Genomic DNA, 27322 nt, shown 5'->3' with positions numbered 1-27322 from the left:
GAAATTTGAAGGGTGATAGTTTTATAAAAAAAAGCTAAAATACAGAATGTTCATTACATTCATTATCTGATATAAATCAGAGTAAATATCGAGGTAGATGACTTTTATGTCTTCAATTATCAAATGCAACTGAAGACTATGTCTAAAACAATTTCTAATTGAAATCAAGGGAATCCCAATAATCTCTCCCCCAATTGTCCCATGTCGCCAACTGTAGTCTATATTCAGGACATATAAGCTCACCATAGACCACATTAATGAAGATCTATCGTTTTGAGACATCAACATCTGAATAGGAGCCTTCCACCAAGAGCCTTTCCAATGTAGCGATGAAGAAAGACAATTTGAGAAGAATATAGTAATTGAGAGAAAAGAAAGATAGATGAGGTCATAAGGGAAGAGATAGAGCAACAAGGCAATGAAACATGAGTAGAGATGGAGGGGGGACGTGGCCAGTCCATCAAGAGACAAGTTATATTAAAACTTCAGCGACTATACCATGCATGCATTTGACTAAGTCTTTTGTAAAGTGAGATGATAATTTTCCACCCCTAATATATAAAAGGCAAGTAAGGGTAAACAAATAGTACCAGGCCAGAAGCTCACAGCCATGGAGAGTGGTAAATAGGGGTGATAACAGACTTGGTGAGGAGATACTGCTCAAGCGATGCCAAGCCCAAATCCTTACCAAACCCACTCATCTTGAACCCTCCAAACGGGCAGTCGCAGTCGAAGGCAAAGAAGCAATTGATCCAGATGATGCCTGCTCGCACCGATCTTGACACGCGATTTGCAATGTTCAAATCATTCGTCATGATCCCCGCCGCCAGCCCGTACCTAGTCTGGTTCGCCTTCTCTATCACCTCCTCAATCGTCCTTTAGGAATTAGAGAAAAAAAAATTCTACTCTTTTAGATGCTTTTAAATGCCAGTTCTTTGTTCCTACTGAAGAACAACATCCTACTTAAAGATGAAAAGTAGAGCCCTTGTTATCAGCTACAGCTTTTAGCACAGGTGGTAAAGGCTTGAAATCGGACAATCGTCCCTTGTCATCGTCCCTTCGTTAACCTCTCTTAGATCAAGAGAGACGATGAAGAAACCGGCATCGTTTACAGACGATGACGAGTTTATGAATGATGATGATGAGTTTCGAGATTGCAGGTTAAGTGTTTACTTGAACTTCATCAGAGACATGACTGGGCCGAAGATCTCTTCTTTCGCGATCGTCATGTCTTCCTGCCGTGATCTCCTTGTCAGGGGACGAAAGGAAGAGAGCAAAGTAGGTGCAGCGGAGCTAAGTTACCTTCACGTCGGCGAAAATGGTGGGCTCGACGTAGAACCCCTTATCGCCCCACTGCCGACCTCCGGCGACCAGAACCGCCCCCTCTCTCTTCCCAATGTCGATGTACGAGAGAACTCTCTCAAACTGTCTCCTATCCACCTACAACAGAGATTGTGAATAAGCCGGCCAGAGAATTTTAGAGTTTAAGAGAAGATGAACTGTTCTTAGTACCTGAGGGCCCTGGTCGACTTCCGGGTCGAACGGGTCTCCGATCTTCCAGCTCTTCACTTTCTCCGCTGATTTCTTGACAAATTCGTCGTATATCTTCTCCTGCACGTAGACCCGTGACCCCGCGACGCAGACTTCTCCCTGGAAAAACAATAATTAATGAATAATTGTACAGGGGAAAAAAGAAGTATCGTCTTGGAGAGTACCTTATTATTAAACGCCGCTGTTCTGGCGAGGTCCACGGCGACGTCGACGTCTGCGTCGTCGAAGATGATCAACGGCGACTTCCCGCCTAACTCGAGAGACACGGGTTTAAGGTTGCTCTTCGCCGCCGCCTCCATTACCAGGCGACCCACCTCGATAGATCCAGTGAAACTTATCTTCCCCCAGATCCAAAAAAAAAAAAAAAAAAAAGAATCACTTCAAAGGAAGACAACCCAAATTCCAGAAACGCTCCTAAAAATTAAAAACGATATCGGTATCTACTTCTGGGATCGGATATTGGAATTCCAATCGATAATGAATCGATAAGCTACAGACTAAAAAACGATATCCTTGTCGTCATCGTCATGTGTTAACATTAATTATCGTCACCTTGTCCACTGACATATGGGAGCATAAGGCGGCGCCGGCCTTGGCCCCGTACCCAGGCACAACGTTAAGAACACCGTCTGGAACGCCAGCCTGAAGGAAAAAAAAAGGAAATTAGAGAGGAGGAGAAGAAGAAGCGGGTTTTAAAGAAAATATTAGAGGATTTGATAAAGTTGCCTGCTTTGCGAGATGGGCGTAGAAGAGAGAAGACATGGGGGACTGTTCGGCGGGCTTGACGACCATGGTGCAGCCGGCGGCCATGGCGGGACTGACCTTGAAGAAGAAGATGAGAGAAGGAGAGTTCCATGGAGTAATCAGGCCAACAACTCCAATGGGCTCCTTCAAAGTATAACCCATTAACTCCCTCGACATTTTCAAGGTCTCGCCATGGATCTTATCAGCCGCGCCAGCGAAGTACCGTAGATGATCAACACACATGGGGATCTCCGCGTGCCTGACCAGACTGTAGGGTTTGCCCCCATCAGCTACATCAAGCAGCGAAATTTCCTCCGCGTGCTCCTCGATCAGATCCGCGAGCTTCCTCATGATCTTCCCTCGATCCTAGAGAGAGAGATACAGATGGGTTAGAGAGAGATATAAGGGAGAAGAGAGAGAGATGGGGGAAGTGCTCACGGAGCCGGACATGCGGGGCCAAGGGCCGCGCTCGAAGGCTTCCCTGGCAGCCTTAACGGCGATATCGACGTCCTCTTCTTCTCCCTCCGCCATTCTCGCTAACACTTCCCCAGTTCGAGGATCGACCGTGTCGAAGGTTCTCCCTGGAACACACAGAGAGATGAGAGAGAAAGTAGAGAGATGATGAGAGAGAAAGTAAAGAGAAGAGGAGACGGGGTACCTGAGACGGCGTCGACGAATTCGCCGTTAATGAAGAGCTTGGTGAACTTGATCTCGGGGAGTGAAGGCTTCTTCTCCATTGTCTCTCTCTCTAGGAATGGCTCAAGAGAGTTGCACGTTACCCACCTCTTGATCTGTTTTTAAAAAGGAGAAAAAGGGTGAGAGGATGTTATCAAGCCTTATAGTCACTCGCTGTCTTTTTCTCAAGGCAGGGAGTCAGCACCGTTGGGTCACACGGAATTGGAGAGGGAAAGAATCTTCTTCTCTCTCTCTCTCTCTCTCTCTCTCTCTCTCTCTCTCTCTCTCTCTCTCTCTCTCTCTCTCTCTCTTCAAATTTTGGTTACATGTGGGGAGAAAACGAGTAGTCATCGTAGCCGCCGGGGAATTGGTAGCCAGCCGGCGGCGGCGCCGAGTAGAGCACGCCGCCACCGGGCCCGGGTACATCTTCCGGCACGTAGTGTGAAGATGGTGGGCTCCGGTCGTAGCCCGGGCCGCCGCCGGGGCTACCGAATGGGTGGCGTGGCGGCGGAATGTACTGCTCCACCGACGACTGCTGCCGCCGAGACGACGAGCACGGGGAAGACGGGCCTCGGCTAGCTTTGCCGGGCCGGAAAAGGACCGGAGCTCCGGTACGGGACCGCTTCGCTCTGGCGGCGGCGGCAGCGGCAGCGGTGGCGGCCCTCTTCCTCTCTGCCTTTGCCTTCTCCAGCATCTGGACTCTCTTCCTTGGACTCTCTAGAGTAAAATCCTGCTCCAGATTAAGCAATTCCACGCATTTGATGATTGATCTCAGCGCATTCAATTCTAGATTGGTCGACTCTTCCTGAAAAATGGAGAGATCATCATAGAAAGTGTTGAATTCAAGATTTGGTGTTGAATTTAAAAAATGGGGAAGGGATTACCGTAGCTGAAAGGGAGTGGTTGCCGTTTTTTAGTATGGTGTTGGCGCTCTTCCTCGAAGTCTCAAGATAAGACATGAGAATGGAGATGGGTGAGAAATCATCGGTCAAGCCAGCTTCATGCGCGATGAACACGGCATCGATCTCTTTCTCCCTCTTGACCATCTCATCAATTATATCTGCAGAGAAATAGTTCATTAGAGGTTTTGTTCAGATATTTTCTTAAGTTCATCAAAGATTCTTTCAGTTTTTTAGTGACAGTTCAATGACTTAAACGTTATCAAGGTACCAAAAGTAATACAGAAGAGAATGTTAAAAAGTTCGAGTCGGGGAATTTTTTAATTCTGAAAGAAGGTCACTTTTAGATTGAAAGGGGGATGATTTCGTAGACAAGATTCTTTTTCATTATTACTATTATCAGCTGTGAAAACGATGTCTCGGAAGTTATATGCTAATAAGGAAATGATAAGAGGGTAACCGACGAAATTTTTTTATCATATGATAAAAAAATATATTATTGTCATGGATCTATTAATCAAGGAAAGGTTAAAATTTTGACCAAAAGCTGAAACTGGTGAAGATAATTCATGGAGACAACAGTAGATCCAAAACTTTACTCCACAAAAAAATATATACGATCGGAAATTCGAAATTTATCAAAGCAAAAAATTCGAGAGAATACATTATGTTCAGAGTTCGCTTACCCCTCAGCTTTTCTCCCAATCCAAGCCGACCCGCAATCTTCAAAATGTCCTTCCTCGGTGCAAAGTCAACAATCAGCTTCTTTACAAAATCTTCTTCCAAAATGATCTGGAGGCCGAATACCTCGATCAACTCCAAGAACAATTGCCCCTCAGCAGCACCCATCTGCAAACCTTCTTTTCTTTCTTCCACCTTCTTCTTCCAGGACTTCGCCAAATTCTCTGCCCTTTCCTTAATGCTAGTAGGAATCTTAGCATCGTGCATCTCCTCTCCATCAGAAAGAGTCCGAAGCAACAACGAGCAAGCCCAACACCTGTCAGAGACACCAGCCCCATCCTCCAGACGATCAACGAGATCCGAAACAGCGTCAATGATCAGACGAGCCGGGTCTACAGCCTCCGCCACAGAATCCGATATCTCTCGTCGCAGTATACTCGTATCTTTACGCCTAGAAACCATGAACTTCCCCAATCCGACGAAATCCATTCTCCGGCAGAATCCACGGAGAGCGCTTGGAATGTCAGGGGATTCAGACGGAGAGCCCTCCATCTCCGATATGGCGGCATCCCTGCGCCGTTCGATGACGGCGGTTTCCGCCGATTCACGTTCGGGGATGGCGGATTCCCGCTGTGACAACGCTTCAAGCGACTGAGCGGATTCCGATTCGAGATCAATCAACTTGGATTCGAGAGATTTCGATCTCTCCTCGAGATCACGCTCCCAAGAAGAGTAGTGATCGGTGAGGCTTTTCCAGGCACGAACGCAGTTTTCGATCAAGGATTTCTGCGCCTCGAGCTCCTCGAACGCCTCTTGGAATCGCTCCACCAGCTCCATCGCCATAGCCGACGAAGACACACCACCAGAAAACCTAAATTCTCCTACAATGAAAACGATGACGTTTATTATCAGATTTATCATATTTCACTTCACTGTAATTTTCGCCCAACTGATATCCGTCCGATATCTTATATAGGACAACCTTATATAGGATATGGGGCATCAACCGATATCGAGAAGAAAACCGGGATGGTGCCTCATGTCGGATATCAGTTGATATCCGTCTCTGAAGGATAGACGGATATTGGTGACGGATACCGAAGATATAGTGACGCGACGGATATTGGATGCCAGATATTGGTTTCGATTTCGTGATATCGGTTTCGATCTGCAGATATCGGAAACCGATTTCCGGATTTTTTTTAGAATCCGTCGCAATCTCATATGGTATATTCCTAAAATATTTTAAGGTTTAAAGTTGGTCCGCCATGTTATTTTAAATTAAAACCTTATGATGAGTTGTGCGCGCCAATGAATGCTACTAGTGTCAGTTATTAGAGAAATGCCCCTGTGACTTAATAATGTCCAAATTTTTATAACACAATTATACAAATAATTATCTTGATCCTTAATCGAGAAACATATAACCTATGGTTTTTATGGGGAATAACCGACTAAGGAATATCTAAAATAATTTTCTCGAAATTTGAAAAGAAACTAAAAGCTTAATTGGTTCTTTAACATGGTTTATTGGTTTATATAGTTAATATTTATATTATTGAATTAAGTACAAATGTGAAATATGTAAATTACTAATTGGGTAAGTGTAAATTTTCAACGTTGGAAGATTAAATAAATTTTTAGGAAACTATTGAAAATTTTCAACAAAATTGACCCTCACTATTTGGTCCATTAACATGGTTCATATACCTAATATTTATATAGTGAATTAAGTGCAAATTTTTATGTTGGAAAATTAAAGAAATTTTTAGGAAAAACGTTGAACAATTTTTTCACGAGACTGAACCCCACTATTTGGTTCTTTAACATGGTTTATATGCCTAATATTTATACAAGTGAATTAAGTGTGAATTTTATATGTTGGAAAACTGAAGGAATTTTTAGGGGAAATGTTGCAAACTTTTTTAACAAAACTGACCCCTGCTATTTGGTTCTTTAACATGGTTTACACACCTAATATTTATATTAGTGCATTAAGTGGAAATTTAAAATACGCATATTACTAATTGGGTAAGTGTAAAAATTTTATGTTGGAAAATTCAAAAAAAATTTAGGGAAGATGTTGAAACGTTTTTGAATAAAATTGACCCTCACTATTTGGTTCTTTAACATGGTTTATATGTATAATATTTATATTATTGATTTTAGTTCAAATATGAAATATGCATATTACTACTTGGATAAGTGTAAATTTTCTATGTTGGAAAATTCAAAAAAAATTATGGAAAATGTTGCAAACTTTTTTAACAAAATTGACCCCCAATATTTGGTTCTCTGATATGGTTTACATACCTAGTTTTTGCATTAGTGAATTAACTGCAAATTTAAATATGTATATTACTAATTGGGTAAGTGTAATTTTTTGTGTTGGAAAATTCAAGAACTTTTTAAGAAAATGTTGAAAATCTTAAACAAACTTTTTTAACAAAATTGACCCCCAATATTTGGTTCTCTGATATGGTTTACATACCTAGTTTTTGCATTAGTGAATTAACTGCAAATTTAAATATGTATATTACTAATTGGGTAAGTGTAATTTTTTGTGTTGGAAAATTCAAGAACTTTTTAAGAAAATGTTGAAAATCTTAAACAAACTTGACCCGTACTAATTGGTTCTTTAACATTGTTTATATACTCAATATTTATATTATTGAATTATTTTTGAATTATAACTATATGTATATTACTAATAGGATAAGTGTGAATTTTATAGGTTGGAAAACTGAAGAAATTTTTAGGGGAAATGTTGCAAACTTTTTAAACAAAACTGACCCCCACTATTTGGTTCTTTAACATGGATTATATATCTAATACTCAAATTAGTGAAATAAGTGGAAATTTAAAATACGTACATCACTAATTGGGTAAGTGTAAAATTTTTATGTTGGAAAATTCATGAACTTTTTATGGAAGATGTTGAAACCTTTTTTAATAAAATTGACCCTCACTATTTGGTTCTTTAACATGGGTTACATACCTAATACTGATATTAGGTAATTAAGTGCAAATTTGAAAGATGTATATTACTACTTGGATAAGTGTAAATTGTTTATGTTAAAAACTGCAAAAACTTTTAAGGGAAAATGTTGCAAAGTTTTTTAACAAAATTTTCCCCCACTATTTGATTCTATACCATGGTTTACATACTGAATATTTATATTAGTGAAATAAGTTCAAATTAAAATATGTATTTTACTGATTGGGCAAGTGTAAATTTTTGGGTTGGAGAATTCAAGAACTTTTTAAGAAAATGTTGAAAAGTTTGAACAAACTTGACCCCTTCTATTTTGTTCTTTAACATGGTTTATATACTCAATATTTATATTATTGAATTAATTTAAAATATGTATATTACTAATTTGATAAGTATAAATTTTTCGTGTTGGAAAATTTAAGAAATTTTTAGGGAAAATGTTGAAATTTTTTTTAACAAAATTGACCCCTACTATTTGGTTCTTTAACATGGTTTACAAAACTAATACCTATATCAGTAAATTAAGTTTAAATTTAAATATGTATATTACTAATCGGGTAAGTGTTTATTTTGTTTTGGAAAAAATAAAACCTTTTTAAGAAAATGTTGAAAATTTTTAACAAAATTGACCCTCACTATCTGGTTCTTTAACATTGTTTATATACTCAATATTTATATTATTGAATTAATTTAAAATTTAAAATATGTATATTACTAATTTGATAAGTATATATGTTTTATGTTGGAAAATTCAAGAAATTTTTAGGGAAAATGTTGCAAAATTTTTTAACAAAATTGACCCCTACTATTTGGTTCTTTAACATGGTTTACAATCCTAATACTTATTTTAGTGAATTAAGTGCAAATTTAAACATGTATATTACTAATTGGGTAAGTGTAAATTTTGGTGTTGGAAAATTCAAAGAACTTTTTAAGAAAATGTTGAACAAAATTGACCTCCACTATATGGTTCTTAAAACATGGTTTATATTCTCAATATTTATACTGGTGAATGAAGTGTAATTTTTTCTCATCGAAAATTAAAAAGGAATTTCAGTAAAATGTTGAACAATTTTTTAACAAGATTGACCCCCACTATTTGGTTCTTTAACATGGATTAGATATCTAATACTCAAATTAGTGAAATAAGTGCAAATTTGAAATATGTTTATTACTAATTGGGTAAGTGTAAAATTTTTATGTTGGAAAATTCAAGAAAGTTTTAGAAAAAACGTTGAGAATTTTTTAACAAAATTGACCCCCACTATTTGGTTCTTCAACATGGTTTATATACCTAATATTTAATTAAGTACAAAATAAAAATATGTATATCACTAATTGGGTAAGTGTAAATTTTTGTGTTGGAAAATTCAAGATCTTTTAAGAAAATGTTGAAAATTTTTAACAAACTTGACCCCCACTATTTGGTTCTTGAACATGGTTTATATACTCAATGTTTTTATTATTGAATTAATCTCGAATTTGAAATATGTATATTACTAATTGGATAAGTGTACATGTTTTATGTCGGAAAATTCAAGAAATTTTTATGGGAAATGTTGCAAATGTTTTTTAACAAAATTGACCTACACTATTTGGTTCTTTATCATGGTTTATATACTCAATATTTATATTAAGTACAAATTTGAAATATGTATGTTACTAATTGGATAAGTGTAAGTTTTTTATGTTGGAAAATTCAAGAATTTTTTAGGGAAAATGTTGTAAAATTTTTGAATAGAATTGACCCTACTATTTGGTTCTTTAACGTGGTTTATATACTCAAAGTTTATATTATTGAAATAATTTTGAATTTGAAATATGTATATTACTTAGATAAATGTAAATTTTTTATGTTGGTATATTCAGGAAATATATAGGAAAATGTTGCAAACTTGTTATCAAAATTGACCCCCACTATTTGGTTCTTTAACATTGTTTATATACTTAATATTTATATTATTCAATTAATTGTGAATTTGAAATATGTTTATTACTAATTGGGTAGGTGTAAAATTTTAACAAAATTCAAGAAATATTAAGGTAAATGTTGCGAAATATTTAGCAAAAGATGCCTTTTGTAACTTGTAATCGTCAAAATACGCCCTTGGCTTGAGAATTTCCCCACGATTCTATCAAAGGTTTGTGCTTACTTGGTCATCCCATGCATAGCGAAAAATAACAAATAAATGATTACGTAAAATATGCATAAAAATGTAGTCAATGCAAGTGATGTGTACTTCGAGTAGTCAAAGTAGGTGATGTGTACTTCAAGCAGATGCGATTACCCCATCTTGTCCATCCTTGTCATCAGAATGCAGCTCCACATCAGTATACCATCGCTTGTTGTCTGCATGTAGCCAACACTTCACAGTGATGAGTGTTTCGATGCTTGTCGACGACATACGTGATCTCTTGTACGTGTTAATAATGTTGCCCGCCGAGAACATGCGCAGAGTATTAGCGCTTGTTGCACATACGGACAACAACTCCCTTGTAATAGAAGCAAGTAAGGGGAAGCTTTTCGCCCCTGTGCTGGCTCACCCAAATAGTGGGGTGAACACTCCCTCATTAGGCATGGCCTCTATTAGGTATTGGTTGAACTCGTCCCACGTCGACCTCGTTGACGCAGGTGCTGGTTGAACTTTTCACATAATGTTTTATAGCCAAGATTCCAACTCTTTACCTTTTGAGTGTCCATATTTCCAGGGCGCAAGGGAAGATCGAGTATTTTCAAATTCCAGGGCAAAGAAGAGCTTACCCCCCTCTGCCGCTTTCGCCTTCGCCACCGTCTTTTGATGCCACCATCCGCTGATGTCGCTGTTTGTCGTCCACCGTCCGCCAAACCCTCTCTTTCATGTATTTTAGATTCAAATTTTTTAATTGAAAGAGATTCAAAAGTTTCAATTCGAAATACATGAAGTAATGTTTTCGATGTTGGATATCGGAATTCAATATCCAACATCGAAAACCGATGTCATCATCCTCCTCCCTAAGATGAAGGCGGATGATGACCTTGAGACGGATATCGATATCGGATTTCGGCACTATAGCAACCGATATCCAATACCGATATTCAATATCCGGATGTCAAAAAAAAGGATACCGAAAAGGGAATTTCGGGTATTCGATACAACATCTGTCCCGATACCGGTATCAGAACGGGCGAACACTAGAGGTGCAGTTTTGCAATGGATGACTGATGACAGAAAAGGCGAACGGAACGGGATGGACCCAAAGCGTGATCAGTTGTTCTGTTTCTTTGTCCGAATGGCTGGGAACGGACGACATATCAGACAGAGGACTGATTGCCATCTGTCATAAACGATGACCCCTTTCACCTTCATAGGACGATGATTTAGTTACATTTCGTTCTGTGGTTCTCGATGACTACAACGACATCGACGTCCTACTTCGTAGTCATCATTGTGTTGATCCCACAATCACCATCATCATAGGTATTTCATCAGACTATGATGACATTGACCATAACAGAGTCGCGGACAGGTGACAAAGACACCGTCGCCATTGTAGTACTACAATTCGCGGTCACGATGCCCTTTCGTTCCGTTCCCATTCCAAGGTCAGGATGGTTGACTGATGACGGGAAGACCAGCCACAGGCAAGCGTGGCAATGGCAACCTTCTCTGGGCAGGACATCTCAACAGTCTTCACCCATCAATTGGTAGAAACAAATATTTTCTCAATTAGTGATTTTTTACTCGATGACGGTGGTCGATGACAATGACATGACTCGTCATCATCAATGATGGGACGGAAGGGGACAGATGACTGATGACGACAAGATATAGAAGCCGGTGCTGCATGTCCATCAAGTGGGGCGAGGTAAGTGACATTTCTGCGCTTGATATTGAGAGAAATGAAGTTAGTATTTCTAATGCTAATCAAAGAGTAAAGATTAATGAGATGAGGGGAATAATTCAGCCAAAGATTAGTCAAAGAACGGGTGGGCCAGGGCGTCCTGGGCTGTGAAGCGATCAGCCGGGTCCAACGTCAGGAGGCCGAGGAGCAAGTCCAAGAACGATTCCCGTGAATGGTCAACGTACCGAAAGACCAGCTCCTGCGTTGACCAAGAAGTCAGCACAAAAACCAGATATCGCCAATCAAGAATTAGAACCACAAAAGAAAAGACTCACTCTGAACTGGTCAACCTTCCTCACAGCCCGGATGCTCTCTCTGGAGACTGCACCTTCTGGCCAATTAAGCCTCGCCCCCTCCTTGAAGTACTTCTCCGCCCCCCGACTGAATCAGAGAGAGAGTTTAGAGAGAGAATTTGGAGAGATATAATTTAGAGAGAGAAATAGAAATGAAGCTTGAGAAAGAAACCTTGCTCTGCTGATCATGTGATCAGGAAGCGGGCCAAGGGCCCTCTCCATCATCGCCAGGTGTTCCAGGTTTTCATGGGTCTGGAATAGTTGTTCACCCTAGCAAGCCCAGCCACAGTTGAGAGAGAAACGAACAGGGGTAGAGAGAGAAACAGAGGAAAAGGCCCGTGGCTCTACCGAGCACAGCTCCATGAGGATGCACCCAACGCTCCAGAGGTCGCAGGGATAGTCCCAGCCTAATCCTGAGATCATGTCCCAGAGATTATTAGAAATAAGCTCACGATTTCATGACATTCATACGAAGTTATGTTGAAGAGAATGAGAGAGAATCAATGGTTGACTTTGGTGTCCAGAAGTCAACGTTGAATGCCCGACACAATATCCTAGGAACACTCTGAGATAAATAAAATAGTTAAAAATATTTGTGCTCGCTTAAGGTAGAATGATATATATAATTAAGTGTTTTATTCGAACTGGAGTTTTCCACAGAGTCGAAGGAAACTGTAATATTTCGATTTGAATTTATCATTCTCAAAAAACTGTAAACCAAATACAACCGAATGAACTATATTTTGTTGAGGAATTTATTACTTCTTCAAACGGAATACTTCAATAATAAGCGAGATATTGATTCAGCGCAGAATTAGTATACCAAGGATTATCTCTGGTGCTCTGTACTGCCGTGTTGAGACAATGGAGCTGCGGTCCTGGTCTTCAAACGCAGTGCTTCCAAAATCAATCAATTTTATAGCACTCGACTTCGGCAAGTACCTAAAATGCATCGAGTCCTGCGAGTTTGTAAATATCATGCACATAACGTGTGTTTAACCGCCAGAGCGGAGATAGAGAATTTTTTTTTTTGAAGAAAATAGGGCAGACCACCCCGAACCGGTGGCCCACCTGTTACAATTAAAAATGCAAAGTTATGTACACACCATTTACAGATATGACCACACTGGCATACATTTTATCCCCCTACACCCCAAAAAGATACTAGCGCCTCAACGATACGAACAATTGATGGATGAAAAAGACACTCGACCTTGTCTTTGTCATCCATCAATTGATCAAACATCGTCAATCATCAAAGCCCAGATATTGATTTAAGGATGATGATGACAAAGTCATCATCACCGACCAACCCTAGTTAGAGGATAAGATTGACAATCATGAGCATACAGAAAACAATGTCAATGACACACTCATCATTGTCAACGTCATTGTTCTCGTGATCCAATGTCAATGATGATTTCCTCATCCGCATAGTCCTCTGTCCAAGTCACTAATGGATGACAACGATGGAGGAGAAGTTGTAAATGAAAATGACGAATTCATTATCATCCACCAGAACAAATGAGGGGACAGGAGCTACAATGATGAGAGCACAACAAGAATGAGGATGAGGGATTCATCATAGTCATTGTCTTCATCATTTAACCAGCAATAACAATATCGACAATGACATCAAATTTAGCCCAAGTCACACATAATGAAAAAGACAAAGTTTTGGGATGACATTGAGAATGATGAATTTGTCACAGCCCACCCACTCCTAGTGATAGGACGAGAGTGACCATGACAATTGGACAAAGAAGATGAAAAATTTATCACCATCATCATCCTCATCATCCTCATCATCCAACCATTGATGATTATGTCATCATCATCATACTCCTTTGTCCAACTCACCTATGGATGACAACATTTTGAGATGAGGATAACGAATTCATCCTCGCCTGCTGACCCAAGTGAGAGGACAGGAATGACAATGACGAGCGGAGAGTAACAATGACGATGACAAATTCGTCATCTTCGATGTCCTCATCACCCAACACTCGATGATGACGTCATCATTGTCATGGTCCTCCATAGTCACACACAGATGAAGGTGATGATGACAAGTTTTTGACAACCCTGATATAGAAAGAGGGCAAAAAGGGTACCTTATGAATTGGGACCTTAATGTTATCACCAGAAACAAGGAGAATATTTTCTGGCTTAAGATCCGTATGGATGAGGTGTAAATCGTGCATGTCTGCATAAACCAAAGATGAGGAAATGATAAAAAAGAATTACAACTTCAGCATCTCTTTCTTCTTGGTTCAAATTAACGAGATAATCGGTTGGATAAAATCCACGCACATGCAACGGATTCTAAGAGCTGCCGCCCGAAGTCTCTAACAAGATCTACCGGAAATGGACGATATTTATTTCTCTTTAAGAAATCGAATAAGCTGGGTCCAAGCTTTTCAAACACCTGTAGAATACATCACATATTAAAAAAGATTCAAAAATTAGCTCCAAGGGTAAGCTAATGAACAGCAATGAACTGCGGCAGTATTAATTGGGAAAATGAACAAATTTAAGGGAAAACCCGTGGTTTAGCCCTAAATTCATGATAAAACAGCTCTGCATGTCGTTCAAATGCCAGGACAAAAAACAACACGTAATTGGTAGAACACTTTCGTCTACCAATTCACAAATGAAAATCTAAAATAAGGATATACCTTGACCTAAAGGGGGAAATGTGTTATGAAGGTCACTCACAATGCATATGTGATTGCGGTAGTCGAACCATCTTCGAATCTGAACACATCTGTCAAAAGTTTATGATTTTTTAGAGATATGTACCATCAAAAGAAGTGATTTTCTGCTCAGCTGGGAAAATCAGTGGCACCATACCGTGATCTTCCTTTATCATGTTTGGCCAGAGTATTAAGAACATCAATTTCAATCATCGCAGCACGGCGATATTTATTAATGCTTCGGACTACTTTTATAGCCACATGCTCGCGTTTTTCACGATCCCAACATTCCAAAACCCGTCCAAATGTTCCTGCAGTTGAAATGCTTGCTGACGGAATCCAACCAAATTCAATAATATTGCGACCAAGCGAAAGGCAGACAAACACCTTCCCCCATCTTGTTTAATATCTTATCTGCATAATTACAAAGCAAAGAACAAAGTTAGAAACATCACTGAATCAACAGAGACAACAACGGGAGGAAACCCACATCGAGGAGTGAAATTATCACCGAGCTCGAACACGATATGCCCATCCCGATCGTCCGCCCTCCACGGCGGCGACGCAGCCCGAGTCGCTGGCGGAGCGCCGTTGTCGCGTAACGACTATAAAACGAGGAAGGTGAGTCCTTCTACAACTAAGGCGTAAAACCCAAGGTTCCTCCAAGCCGTCTCCCTGAGAAAATTTCAGAGAAAATCTAGAACGCAGAGCAGACGCCATAGCTACTTGCACCACTTCTTCCCTCGATTTCGCCATGGCAAACAAACCCTAGCCCGGAATCAAACTTCGAAGAGTTGGCCCAAGAAAGAAAAATCACACCTCCGAGGCCGGCGAGCTCAAATCTCTCCCCAGTCGACGGCGCTTCTTGCTATCTCTTCCGGAGCGGCAGTCGGCCCCGCTGCTGCTCATCTCCGAGGTTCGCCGGCGAAGACTTCTGCTCCGTTGCTCTGTTCCTTGCAGAGCTGAGAGATTGACGAAGAGCTGTTGGGCCAGGCCCATCTGTTGAAATATATGGTTGGAAGTGGCCTGTTATTCTCGTTTGGGTCCACAAATGAAGGCCCAATTTTTAGTTTTTTTAGGTTCATTCATAGACAAATATGTTCCCCACCTCCTTTTTAGGGTATTTGGGGAGCCAATTGGTTAGGCAAATGGACGGGAGATTCACATTAGAGTCCACAAATGAAGGCCCAATTTTTAGTTTTTTTGGGCTTATGGATGAATATGTTCACCTCATCCTTTTTTGGGTATTTGGGAAGCCAATTGTTAGTCAAAGGGACGGGAGATTCTCATTAGAGTCTTCAAATGAAGGCCCAATTTTTAGTTTTTTTGGGCTCATAGATGAATATGTTCACCTCCTTCTTTTTAGGGTATTTGGGGAGCCAATTGTTTGTCAAATGGATGGGAGATTTTTTTGTGAAATACTCATTAGAGTCTTCAAATGAAGGCCCAATTTTTAGTTTTTTGGGGCTCATGGATGATTTTGTTCACCTCCTTTTTTTTAGGTGTATTTGGGGAGCCAATTGTTTGTCAAATGGATGGGAGATTTTTGTTATGAAATTCTCATTAGAGTCCACAAATGAAGGTCTATTTTTTAGTTTTCTTGGGTTCATGGATTAATATGTTCACCTCCTCCTTTTTAGGGGTATTTGGGGAGCCAATTGATTGTCAAATGGATGGGAGATTTTCGTTTTGAAATTCTCATTAGAGTTCACAAATGAAGGTCCATTTTTTAGTTTTCTTGGGTTCATGGATTAATATGTTCACCTCCTCCTTTTTAGGAGTATTTGGGGAGACAATTGTTTGTCAAACGGATGGGAGATTTTTGTTTTGAAATTCTCATTAGAGTTCACAAATGAAGGTCCATTTTTTAGTTTTTTTGGGCTCATGGATAAATATGTTCTCCTCCTCCGTTTTAGGGTATTTGGGTAGCCAATTTTTAGTAAAATAGATGGGAGATTTTTGTTGTGAAATTCTCATTAGAGTCCACAAGTGAAGGTCCATATTCTATTTTTTTGAGCTCATGGATGAATAAGCTTCCCCCCTCCTTTTCAGGGTATTATGGGTATGGGTGAGCCCATCCATGGGCTCAGTTCCTAGGGGTGAATTGATGTAAAAGGTAGAGGTACATAGGGTGTGTGTGATAGGCCACTAATACATTGGAGAATGGAGAAAATAGTGAGACCCCTCGGTGAGAAGTGTGAAAGACCATAAAATATGTAATAAAAATATTTTGTGATGAAAGCATACCAGAATCCATCTTGGTTGACAAATGGGAATGGATCTTCTAAATCACAACAGAAGAGACTTGTTCATCCAATGTAGATTGGGACTGTGAGGGTTTCGCGTAGTACTTTTATAGGACCGCATGGGTACGTCACATTACAAAACTACCATCACGGTAATGTAACTCACTTGGTTTCTGCACATATTTGCGACCATAAGAATATGATGAATGCCTTAATCCCAAATTAGATGGGATTAAAACCATGTTAGATGGAATTAATAACTCTAATAATAACCATATATATAGTAAAAATGTGTTTAAGCTCACTTATGAAATTTAACAATATGTTCACAAGGGGTCATTCTTGAACCGGATACCCCCTAGACTCCAAAATACCGCCTAATGATTTAGTGTTTTACATGACGGATCACCACCCAGTTCAAGATGTTACCATTGAATTGAATGATTATGGGAAAAGCCAGTAAATATTGGTTCTGCGTAGAGGATGCGATCCAAAAATTCATTGATTCCATGAATTGATAAAAAAATGTGGAGGTCATAGTCACATCCCTATGTCCCTTGTTGAGAAAGTGATCATCCTGAATGGCATCCCTCACATAGGGATCATCTGTCCCAATAGCATATTGGATTATGGTATCAGGATGGATGCTGTAATGGATACCAAAAATCAATTTGCCGGTGCTTGTCTTTTTGATATCCGGATATCGAATGACGATATCGGATATCTGTTGCTATAGTACTGATAATCTCAATTTTAGGGGTTTAATTCGTCGTTGGTAATTGAGATTATTCAATAAAAATATATTTAACCATACTTAAGGATACTTAGTTAGTGATGAGTACAGATCATCTCCACAAGGAATGATGATTAAGGAATTAATTCCTTATGATAGTGATAATCAACGAGAGAATTGATGGAGACGAGAGTGGAGGATATGAGTTAGTGATATCGAGTAATAGAATGTAAGTTATATGTTAATTTAACAACGAATAAGTGAACGTGAAGAGTACAATGATGGTCAAGTGTGTGAACGATGGTAATGGCTGAATGTAGCACGGTGTGATGGAGAGGATAGAGAGATGAGATAAGAGAATGTAAATGAGTAAAATGTGTGTGGAAATACGATGAAAAACACTAAGTAAATTATGATGTTCGTAAAGAACAACGTAAGGCGAAGACACTTACATTAGATCCTTACGTTCCACCAAGATCACAGAGATTTATGAGTGTCAATAAGTTCCCTCTCTTCTTTAATGCTTCTCCCCACACACCTACGACACCAAGAACACACTTGATGGATCTCAAAACTCACTATCTTTCAATCTTCCCACACAAGTAGGAAGCAAGTTCAAGATGAATTTTACAATGATCCAGGCCTCTATTTATATATCAAAGGGTATGGATGGAAAGAGAAGGGGAAGGCGAAGCAATGTTGAAAAGTTCAGCTCAATCGGAGTTATCGATCAAGAGTTATGGCCGTTTGAAGTTGAGCCAATCCTAGCCCTTGATTTCCTTCTCCCTCCTTGTCAATGTCCTCGTTTTTCGTGTCTGTTAAGAAGCCAAAGCGCTTGAGATTTTGCGCTTCTCATATTTCGTGCGGGTGCTTTTCTCATTCCGTGCCACGTGTACCTGAAGAAAGGACAAAGAAAAACAAAAGAAAAAAACATAAAAAACTCTTTCTCGAGGCTGACGTGGCGGTGCCTCAGCGCGCCACGTCACCCTCTTTCTTCTTTCTTCTCTCTTTTTTTTCTTTTGTTTTAAATGAGTGGACACGAGTGTGCCACGTCATCCTGCACCAAAAAAAACATTAAAAAATGTGTTAGTCAGTGCAATCATTGCTTCGCGAATCCCGAAGCGATGATTGCTTGGTTAATGATTGGATGACGCCAATCATTAACTTAGCTAACAATTAGCTGGCATTAATCATCATTGGGAGCTATTATTTGTCACCGTTCGACGAATCAAACGACAGCACGTGGCGGCACGAATAAAAAAAGCTAAAAATAGTTTTAAATTTTATATTAAATAAAATAAACCCCTAAAATACAAATAAATATATATTTTGACTTAGAAAAAATTATATGTTTCCAAATTAATGTCTAAAAATTCCAGAAAATCATATTTTGTCCCAAAAATTATATTCTTTTAGAATCTATTATCCAAAAATTCCCAAAAAATACACAAAATGTAGAAAATTCACAAATTCATTCTAAAAATAGATTTAATCATTTTAAGCTTCATAACATGTAGATATGAGTGATCTAATGCAAATAGACATGTAAATATGATCATATTAGCATACTCAATATGCATGTTATGGTGCTGGACGTCGTCAAGACGTCGTCCGGTCGTCACCGAGGGTAGAGCTCGGTATCGAATCGAGATCTTGTCGGACTACGTCGTCCAACGTCGTCCGACGGAGGCTAGCGACAAGTATGGATGATGACGTGAATTTATGAAATCCTACGTGTTGTACGTGCGTGCGTCGACGAGGGGGGGAAGCCGTAACAGAGAATTGACGGGTTCACTTTGGAATGAGGTCAGACGGACCTCTTGAACCTCGCCCGAGAGGGTCGAGGACGAGTACGTCGACGAACGGGGAAACCCCGCGGTCGTGCTCACACGCGTCGGGAGAACCGACTCATACCAGGCAGGTAAGACTCTCGATAATAATCATCATTTTCTCAACCTGTCTCGCTCTCACCTATCTATCCCGAGCGCGGAGGAGGCAATACGAAAGTATACTGAAGAAAGTAAGTGACGTAAAGGGTGCAGGGTAAGGGGAGTACCTTCGTCGCGCTGGCGATGGATAACTGGTTGCTGGAGTTCAGGAGATAATAGGGCTCGAGGGCGTCGTCAGCTGCAGGCGAGGGAGCGTGGGATGTGGACGGTGGTGGCAGTGCTGCGAGAGGCGTCCCGGTGCGGTGCTGAAGGGTGAGACACGCGAGGGCGTGGGCGCTCCGCGGTGAGCGCGGTGCGCGGGCGAGCGCAACGCGCACGAGCACGCGCGAAGGAGGTGCTACGCGCAAGCGGTGAGGCGCCCAGGTAGCACGCGCGATGTGTGGTCGACAAAGGTGCGGAGACGAGCTGACGGTGTTCGAGCAGGCGGGTAGCGACGCAGATGGTCGGCGGGCGTCAGAGATGCCGACGGTCGGCATCGACGTGGGAAGATGGCCGCCGGTTGAGTGGTCGACGGCGGGAGCGTCGGCAGGACCCGGCGATCGGTGGCACTGTCGTGCGCAGTTGGCGCGCGCGCGACATGCGCGGGCGTCGTTTGTTACGGCGCCCGGCAGCGGTAGAGATGCCGACGGTCGGCGTCGACGTGGGAGGATGGCCGCCGGCGGAGTGGACGACGACGGGAGCGTCGACAGAGCCGTCGCGCGCAGGCTAACGGTAACAGGCTCTGACGGGTGGGACGGTGCGCGAGTGTCGGCAGGATGGCGGTTTGACGAGCGGCAGCGCGAAGACGTCGAGCCGGCAGAGCTGTCGACGGCGGTCCGGATGGCGAGTAATGGCAGGCCGCCGGTCGGCGTGAACGGTGGCGGTGTCGGCCTGGCGGCGACGACGATGCCCTCTTCCTCTTTCTCTCCCTCTTCTTCCTCTCCTCCTTCCTCTTCTTCTTCCTCCTTCTTCTTCTTCCTTCTTCTTCTTCTTTCTTCTTCCTTCTCCTCTCACGGTCGTGACTCTTGGTCTTCCCACAAAATGATAACTTTCAAAATGGAAATTCAAGAGTAAGAGTGTCTTGGGCGCCCACCCCTCCTTATATAGGATGGATGAAGATGGGCCCCCTTTAAACAACAAAAACAAAAAGAAAAAGAAAATGAAAATAAAAGAAGATAAGGGCTTGTCAGGCCCATCAAAGTATGTGGGAGGGGAAGATGTCCTCATATGGGCTCTTCCCCTCACTACATCGACAAAGTGAGAGGCGAAGAATGGGGAAAGAAAATAAGAACGCATAAGTGAAACGATCCCAAGATGAAGGTGGCGCGACGTCATGTCGAGTATCTGAACCCGGGGTCGCACGTCGATGCAGCGGCTCGTCGTGTTGGCTGAACACGTATCGGTGGTGGCTCCTTGTGTGACGGCTCGGTGGTGTCCGGTGGTGCCGCGCCATCAACCCTCCCGGGGTGGGAAGGACTCGACTCCGGCGAGTCAGGGTGGATGAACGACAGCGGGTGAAGAAGATCTGGCCGAAGGCGCTGGAGCTCCTGCTCTGTAATCCACGTGTCGTCCGCACAATTCCATCCCGCCCAGCGCACCAGGAACCTCCTCAATATCCCCTCACCTGCATGGTCAATTACCTCCTGCAGTACACAACCGATTGCCTCGTGCCTATCAGGTGAAACAATCGGGGTAGTGGTTGTGGCAAACTCACTCACGCTGATGGGGTCTAAGAGGCTGGGTCTGGGGGGTGAGAAGGGGCTCGATACCGAGCTAGGTCCGCCACATTGAATGTGGAGCCTATTCCCCAAGTGGGGGGAATCTCGGCGACATACGCATTGTCGCCCACTCTTCGGAGGATCAGGAATGGGCCGGCACTACGAGCATGCAGCTTCGTAGCCGTCCCGGGAGAGTACCTCTCCGGCCTAAGTCTGACCATCACTAAGTCTCCCACATCAAATGCTCTAGGTCGGCGATGCAAGTCGGCGGCTTGCTTGTACAAGGCATTTTGCTGCGTGATCCTATCATGAATGCGATGATGTAATGCAGAAATATGCTGGGCAAATGCAAGACCGTCTTCAGAAACCCTAACATGCAGATCTATGGGAGCTAGGTCTAAAGGTCGACGGGATGCCTGGCCGTAGGCGATCTCAAAGGGGCTCAACCCGGTGGTACAGTTCACCGAGGAGTTGTATGCGAACTCAGCGTGTGGTATGATAAGGTCCCACGACGCGAGATGTTTGCCAACTAGGGAACGGAGAAGGTTGCCCAAACTCCGATTGATTACCTCCATTTGACCGTCGGTCTGCGGATGGTAGGCAGTAGAGAATTTGAGCTTCGTGCCCAAAAGACTCCACAAGGTCCTCCAAAAGTAACTTGTGAAGCGAACATCACGATCGGACACGATCGAGGATGGCAGGCCGTGAAGGCGCACAATCTCCCGGAAGAAGAGCTGAGCGACCTTCACGGCATCTGAAGTTTTCGCGCAAGGCACGAAGTGAGCCATCTTCAAAAACCTATCCACGACTACCATGATGGAGTCTTGGTGCCTCGTGGTGCGAGGCAATCCCAAGACGAAGTCCATACTCACGTCATTCCACGGACACTTGGGCGTCGGTAGTGGGGTATATAGTCCGGCGCTCTTCTTGACCTGCTTGGCCAAGGCACATACACGACATTGGGCAACTATGTTGCCGACATCGCGCTTCAGCGAAGGCCAGTAGAACTGGTATTCTACGGCCGCTATCGTCTTGTCGCGGCCAAAATGGCCGCTAAACCCTCCGGCATGACACTCCCAAGTGAGAAAGTCATGCAGTGACGTGCGTGGCACGCATAATCTGTTCTTATAGAACAAATATCCATCAGTAATGACGAAGTCCCTATAGTCCTGGGACGGGCCTCGCCGAACCTCGGCGATGATAGAGCTGAAATCAGGGCAGCTGTCATACCCGTCTCGGACGGTTTCAAACCCTAGGACTGTCACCTTCATGATGTTCAGCACGTGGGCTCTCCTGCTAAGGGCATCGGCGACGACGTTATCCTTGCCCTTCTTGTGCTTGATGACGAACGTGTAGTCCTGTAGGTATTCGACCCACTTGGCGTGTCGGTCGCTCAGTTTCTGCTGTGAGTGCAGATACTTGAGCGCCTCGTGGTCCGAAAAGAGTACGAACTCTAAGGATAGGAGGTAGTGCTGCCAATGCCGTAAGGCCTGTATGACGGCGTAGAACTCCTTGTCATACGTGGAGTAACGCAGCTTGGCGTCGTTCAGCTTCTCGCTGAAGAACTCGACTGGGCGACCCTCCTGGCTGAGGACGCCTCTGATCTTGATGCCCGAGGCATCACATGAGACCTCGAAGACCTTCCCGAAGTCGGGAAGGCGTAGTACCGGTGCCTGGGTCATCATGAGCTTTATTTGTTGGAAAGCTCGTTCTGCTGCCGGTGTCCAAGCGAACAACTCCTCCTTGAGGCAGTCGGTGATGGGTGCCGTGATGGAACTAAAGTTCTGTATGAATCGCCTATAGAAGGTCGCGAGACCTATGAAACTCCTAATGTCGTGCATATTGGCCGGTGTCGGCCATGACGTGATGGCCCGGACCTTCTCCGGGTCAGCGGCAACGCCCTGAGCTGAGACGATGAAGCCGAGGAAGGCAACCTCCGAAGTGAGGAAGCTGCACTTCTTTGCGTGAGCGTAGAGCTGCTCGCGCTGTAGGACCGTGCAAACCTGCCGGAGGTGGTCGAGGTGCTCGTCTTTCGATCGGCTATAGACAAGGATGTCGTCAAAGTAGATGACTACAAACTTCCCTATAAATGCGCGTAGTACCTCATTCATGAGGCGCTGGAAAGTACTAGGCGCGTTGGAGAGGCCGAATGGCATGACTCTCCACTCATGGCATTGATTGCGTTGTCGGTAAGTGCACCCCCCCAGCCGCCCGCCTTTGTTGACCAGTCCAAGCTCTCTGAGACGTCGGATGCTCTTGCGGTACACAAATCAGACGGCTGTGCTTTGATTTCCCTGCCGCCCGCCCGCCATTTTTGACCAGTCCAAGCTGACGTAGCCGTTCGATAAGCACTTGGCACAACAATCGGACAGCTGCGATGTGCCCCCACAATCGCCACATCATCATCTCGTAAGACATGATGATGTGGCCCTGGTTGACCGGTCCAACTCGGTCGAGTTGCCCCGAGTCAATCTGGTCGACTCGGGTAACTCAGACCGAGTTGAACAGATCGATAACGGCCGAGTCAACCGAGTCGACTCGGTAGACTCGGTCAGAAATAATCGACCCGGTCAGATCGACTTGGCCGTTCCGGACCAAGTCGATCTGGACGAGATTGGTCAATTCGATCAGGTCGACTCGGCTGACCAGGGCAAAGTCGACCTGATCGACCCGGTCAAATCGACCAGGTCAAACACGTACGCAATGACCCGTCCAGTTGACCTGGTCGGTGCGGATCAGGTAGACTTGGTCAATGTTGATTAAGCCAACTACGTTGGCTTGGTTGACATTGACCATGTACGCCTAGTTGACTCGGTCAATCCTGCACGGATTGACCAGTTGGTCAATATTGATCGCGCCCACTCGGTCAATCGTGACCACGTTAGCTATGTTGACTCGACCAACACGGGTCATGATGAGTTGGTTGACCTCATGGTCAACGACGCCCATAATGACGCCATGGTCAACATTGACCAGGCTGACCATTCGGTCAACCCTAGAGCAAAGTTGACTCCAGCCCACATCGACTTTAAACACTCTACCCAGCTTGCTCATTTGGTCCAACACTGAGCCGATTGGCCACGTGGACAACCCTACGCAGCTTGCCTTGTCAGAGTCAACTCGAGTCAAACAGTTTGACTTGGTCAACCCTGATCAAGTCAACCAAATTGACTCAAGTGACTCGCCCCGGTGCGAATTGGTTGCATCAGCCCCGACCGATTTAGATTCACGGGGAAGTGTGATTGATTTGCACCGACTGGACACGGGAGCTCGCGACCACCCTACCTCGACTAACGGGGTCCCACTCACGAATGCCACAACAAACTCCAACGGCACGGGATCACTCCCGAAGAAGACATGGGCAACGAGAGTAGCCGGTTCCCCGCAAATACCATCTACTACTTCCATCCCAAAACCTACCCTTCCCCCTCTCTACGATGATACAATCCCGACGAGGGGTTACATTGACTCCGAGGGTGTACGCTTAGTCACCTTCTCTAAGGAGGAGGTAACGCGAATGGCAGTGCCATTCGCTTATACACTGATAGGGTGGTTCGCTACGAAATGGCCGCTCATAGATGATATCACGAGAGTCTACACAACATTAGGGCATTTCCTTGGCCCGGTGGTCATTGGAGCAAGGAACCACAAGAGCGTCTTTATTCGGTTCCTACTTGAAGCTGATTTTCGGAAGGCTTGGAGCCGTACCACATGGACGATCAATGACTCCACGATGCACACATACCGATGGACAGCCGAGCAGACAGGGATCTCACGCGGCCATTTTCTCCACTCCGTCCTAGTGTGGATAGGATTTCCTAGCCTACGACCTCAATTATTTACACCTACTGCGTTAGAATCTCTTGCTAGTGCGGTAGGCACTTTTATACGTGCGGACAAGGATGTCCACCTCTTTAGCCGTCCCAGCTATGCGAGGGTATGTGTCGAGGTTGATCTACTTGCACCCATCAATCGTATGATCCTCATTCGCAATGGTGATGAGCTGATCCGCCAGCCCGTTGTGTACGAAAATCTTTCGCGGTTTTGTACACATTGTGCCCTATTAGGTCATACTCTCCACACATGTCGCCAAAAGGCGACGCAGACTACCACGTCCACTGAGGAGGAATACCTCCCACCCTTGGCTTACGACGACTACATTATTGTTGCAACCCCCGCCAACCACGAGCGCTGACCTAGCGAGAGACCACCATTAGGTAAACCCCACGTAGTTACATCAGCACATCCCATTGATGTATCCTCTTCTACCCCGCGAGACATTGCGACAGCTAAGCCTCTAACGGCTAAGATGCCCCTTCCTACTTCACAGTGGGTGAAGAAGGGCGCTCATAAGCGCCCTGAAACTCCACCTCGGGCTAGAGATATCCCTTCCCGTAAGGGCAAAGAGGTTAGTGTCACAACACCGACCTCCAACACCTTTGCCCTTCTAGAGGTACCTGAGGGATCTGAGGCCGGCGATCTTTTAGGGAATGGGCGGAGTCTACCTTCTAGTACCACTTCTCCCCTACCCGTCCCCCCACACCTCCTAGACCAACCACCCTTCCCGCTTCATCCCCCTGTTTACCTTCCCATGTTTCACCTATCACTTCCTCTCACTATTCCCCCCCTCGGTCCAGCCCTCCTCGTAGCATCCCTTCCTCCTCTCGCCACTCACTTCAGCCCGCCTACCATTCTGTCCGCTCATCATCCTTACCCCCCACTCGACCCCCTCCACCCTCTCCATCACCCCATGATCCATCTCCTCCCACTCGACCTCCTCCACTCTCTCCATCACCCCATGATCCATCCCCTCCCACCCCCTCACACCCATCCCTTGCCTCCATACCATACCTCCACCCATCACATATACCTTTAGAGCCAATGGAATGCTTGACAAATTGTCAAGCCCCTTTCACTAGCTCGGAGGACACATGTGGCGGTACTAGTGGACGGGATTCCACAGGTGAGGAGGACGATGCCTCTCTCTCAGAGGATTCTAACATGGATACCTCTCCCTATTCGAGACACCGTTAGGATGCCCCACCTTCACGTCGCATATACAACACCCGATCTCGGGTGCGTCACGCGAGCCGATAGATTTATGATTCCAAGTCTTATTTGGAATTGTAGAGGGATCGGTAACCCTCTCACCCAAGCACATCTCCTATCCCTTATCAATAGGCATAACTTAGGTATAGTGGGGCTCCTCGAGCCAATGATTACATCGGATCATTCCCATTCCATCGCGAGGAAACTCGGGATGGATTATGTTTATTGCCATCCGTCAAATAAGCTCTAGCTTCTCTGGAAGCAAGAGTATTCGGTCGCACTCTTGGTCGAAGGGACACAATACGCCACCTTCGACGTACTATACTCCCCAAAGTCCTACTTGCATACTGTCGTGTATGCCACGCATAGACACCCCGAGTAGGAGGCCCTCTGGGAGGAACTCGCTCAACATATCCGCTCCCACTCACAGCTCGTTGATCTCCCTTGGCTTATAGCTGGTGATTTCAACTGTATACGGGATGTTAGTGACCGCCAGGGGGGCCGCCCACCTCGGCTACGCTCTATGCAAGCCTTCAACGACTTTATCCATGAGTCTTCGCTAGTGGAGCCACCTACCATAGGGGAGAAGAGGACCTGGTGTAATGAGCGTCAAGCGGACGCGCGTATGTATTAACGGCTTGATCGCCGTTTTATCAATAGTACTGCACTGATGCATTGCACCATCACGATAGAGATCATCCCAAGATTTTACTCGAACTACACGCCGATCCTCCTTCTCCCAGACTCGAGCCATCGGGTCCATCGTCCACCCTTTCGATTCCAAACCATGTGGTTAGAGCATAGCGAGTTCTACAACTATGTACGAAGCCACTGGCATGGTTCGATTTCTACATCCCCTATGGAGAACTTCAGTTATAGACTGAGGAATCTCAAGTTTCACCTAAAATGGTGGAACCGACATGTTTTCGGCGATGTGCACGCACCGGTCGAAGAACTTAAGAAGGAACTAGTTGTTCTCGACCGCCAATTACAGGAGGGCTGGACGGATGATATGGGAGAACGTCAGCTCTGCCTTAGAGAGCAGCTCGAGGACGCTATGCGGCGTCAGGAGATCTTTTATCTCTAGAAATCACGTATCCAATGGCTGCGAGAGGGTGATAAAAACACGCGTTTCTTTCACGCCTCGATCCGTCACAGAGCGCGCCCGAACTATACGACTCTATTAGAGAATACAGTCAGGGCCCCGTCCAGCTGGCAGTCGCCAGAGTGGA

General features: G+C 44.0%; 3 protein-coding genes across 4 annotated transcripts; all 3 read right to left on the bottom strand.

Annotated features, from left to right (window-relative positions):
- Window positions 1–455: 455 nt before the first annotated feature.
- Window positions 456–3080, bottom strand: LOC144703841 (aldehyde dehydrogenase family 2 member C4-like). The gene is made up of 9 exons (XM_078576112.1): window positions 2954–3080; window positions 2734–2876; window positions 2278–2661; window positions 2104–2193; window positions 1716–1889; window positions 1513–1650; window positions 1303–1440; window positions 1174–1235; window positions 456–876 (listed from the first exon to the last, which is right to left on the bottom strand). Exons 1-9 carry the CDS (start codon window positions 3030–3032, stop codon window positions 603–605), a joined length of 1482 nt encoding a protein of 493 aa, XP_078432238.1. The 5' UTR covers window positions 3033–3080; the 3' UTR covers window positions 456–602.
- A 212-nt stretch (window positions 3081–3292) lies between these two features.
- Window positions 3293–5483, bottom strand: LOC144703839 (FRIGIDA-like protein 4a). The gene is made up of 3 exons (XM_078576110.1): window positions 4556–5483; window positions 3855–4030; window positions 3293–3775 (listed from the first exon to the last, which is right to left on the bottom strand). The coding sequence occupies exons 1-3, from the start codon at window positions 5469–5471 to the stop codon at window positions 3293–3295; spliced, it is 1575 nt and encodes a 524-aa protein (XP_078432236.1). The 5' UTR covers window positions 5472–5483.
- Window positions 5484–11392: 5909 nt separating this feature from the next.
- On the bottom strand, window positions 11393–15402 carry LOC144703842 (serine/threonine-protein kinase AFC3-like). Of its 2 annotated transcripts, none has more exons than XM_078576113.1 (12): window positions 15236–15402; window positions 14907–15021; window positions 14804–14830; window positions 14574–14727; window positions 14439–14487; window positions 14034–14148; window positions 13835–13926; window positions 12544–12679; window positions 12069–12133; window positions 11893–11990; window positions 11703–11808; window positions 11393–11626 (listed from the first exon to the last, which is right to left on the bottom strand). In XM_078576113.1, the coding sequence occupies exons 1-12, from the start codon at window positions 15323–15325 to the stop codon at window positions 11498–11500; spliced, it is 1176 nt and encodes a 391-aa protein (XP_078432239.1). In that variant the 5' UTR covers window positions 15326–15402; the 3' UTR covers window positions 11393–11497. The 2 variants fall into 2 exon arrangements, with proteins under 2 accessions (XP_078432239.1, XP_078432240.1); XM_078576114.1 differs by having other exon boundaries at window positions 14907–15091; window positions 15236–15373.
- Window positions 15403–27322: the final 11920 nt, after the last annotated feature.

The sequence above is a fragment of the Wolffia australiana genome, chromosome 5, assembly GCF_029677425.1.
Source record: "Wolffia australiana isolate 7733 chromosome 5, ASM2967742v1".
NCBI classification, from domain to species: domain Eukaryota; kingdom Viridiplantae; phylum Streptophyta; class Magnoliopsida; order Alismatales; family Araceae; genus Wolffia; species Wolffia australiana.
The sequence above is the reverse complement of the archived record's forward strand: the minus strand, read 5'-3'. Positions and strand labels throughout refer to the sequence as shown.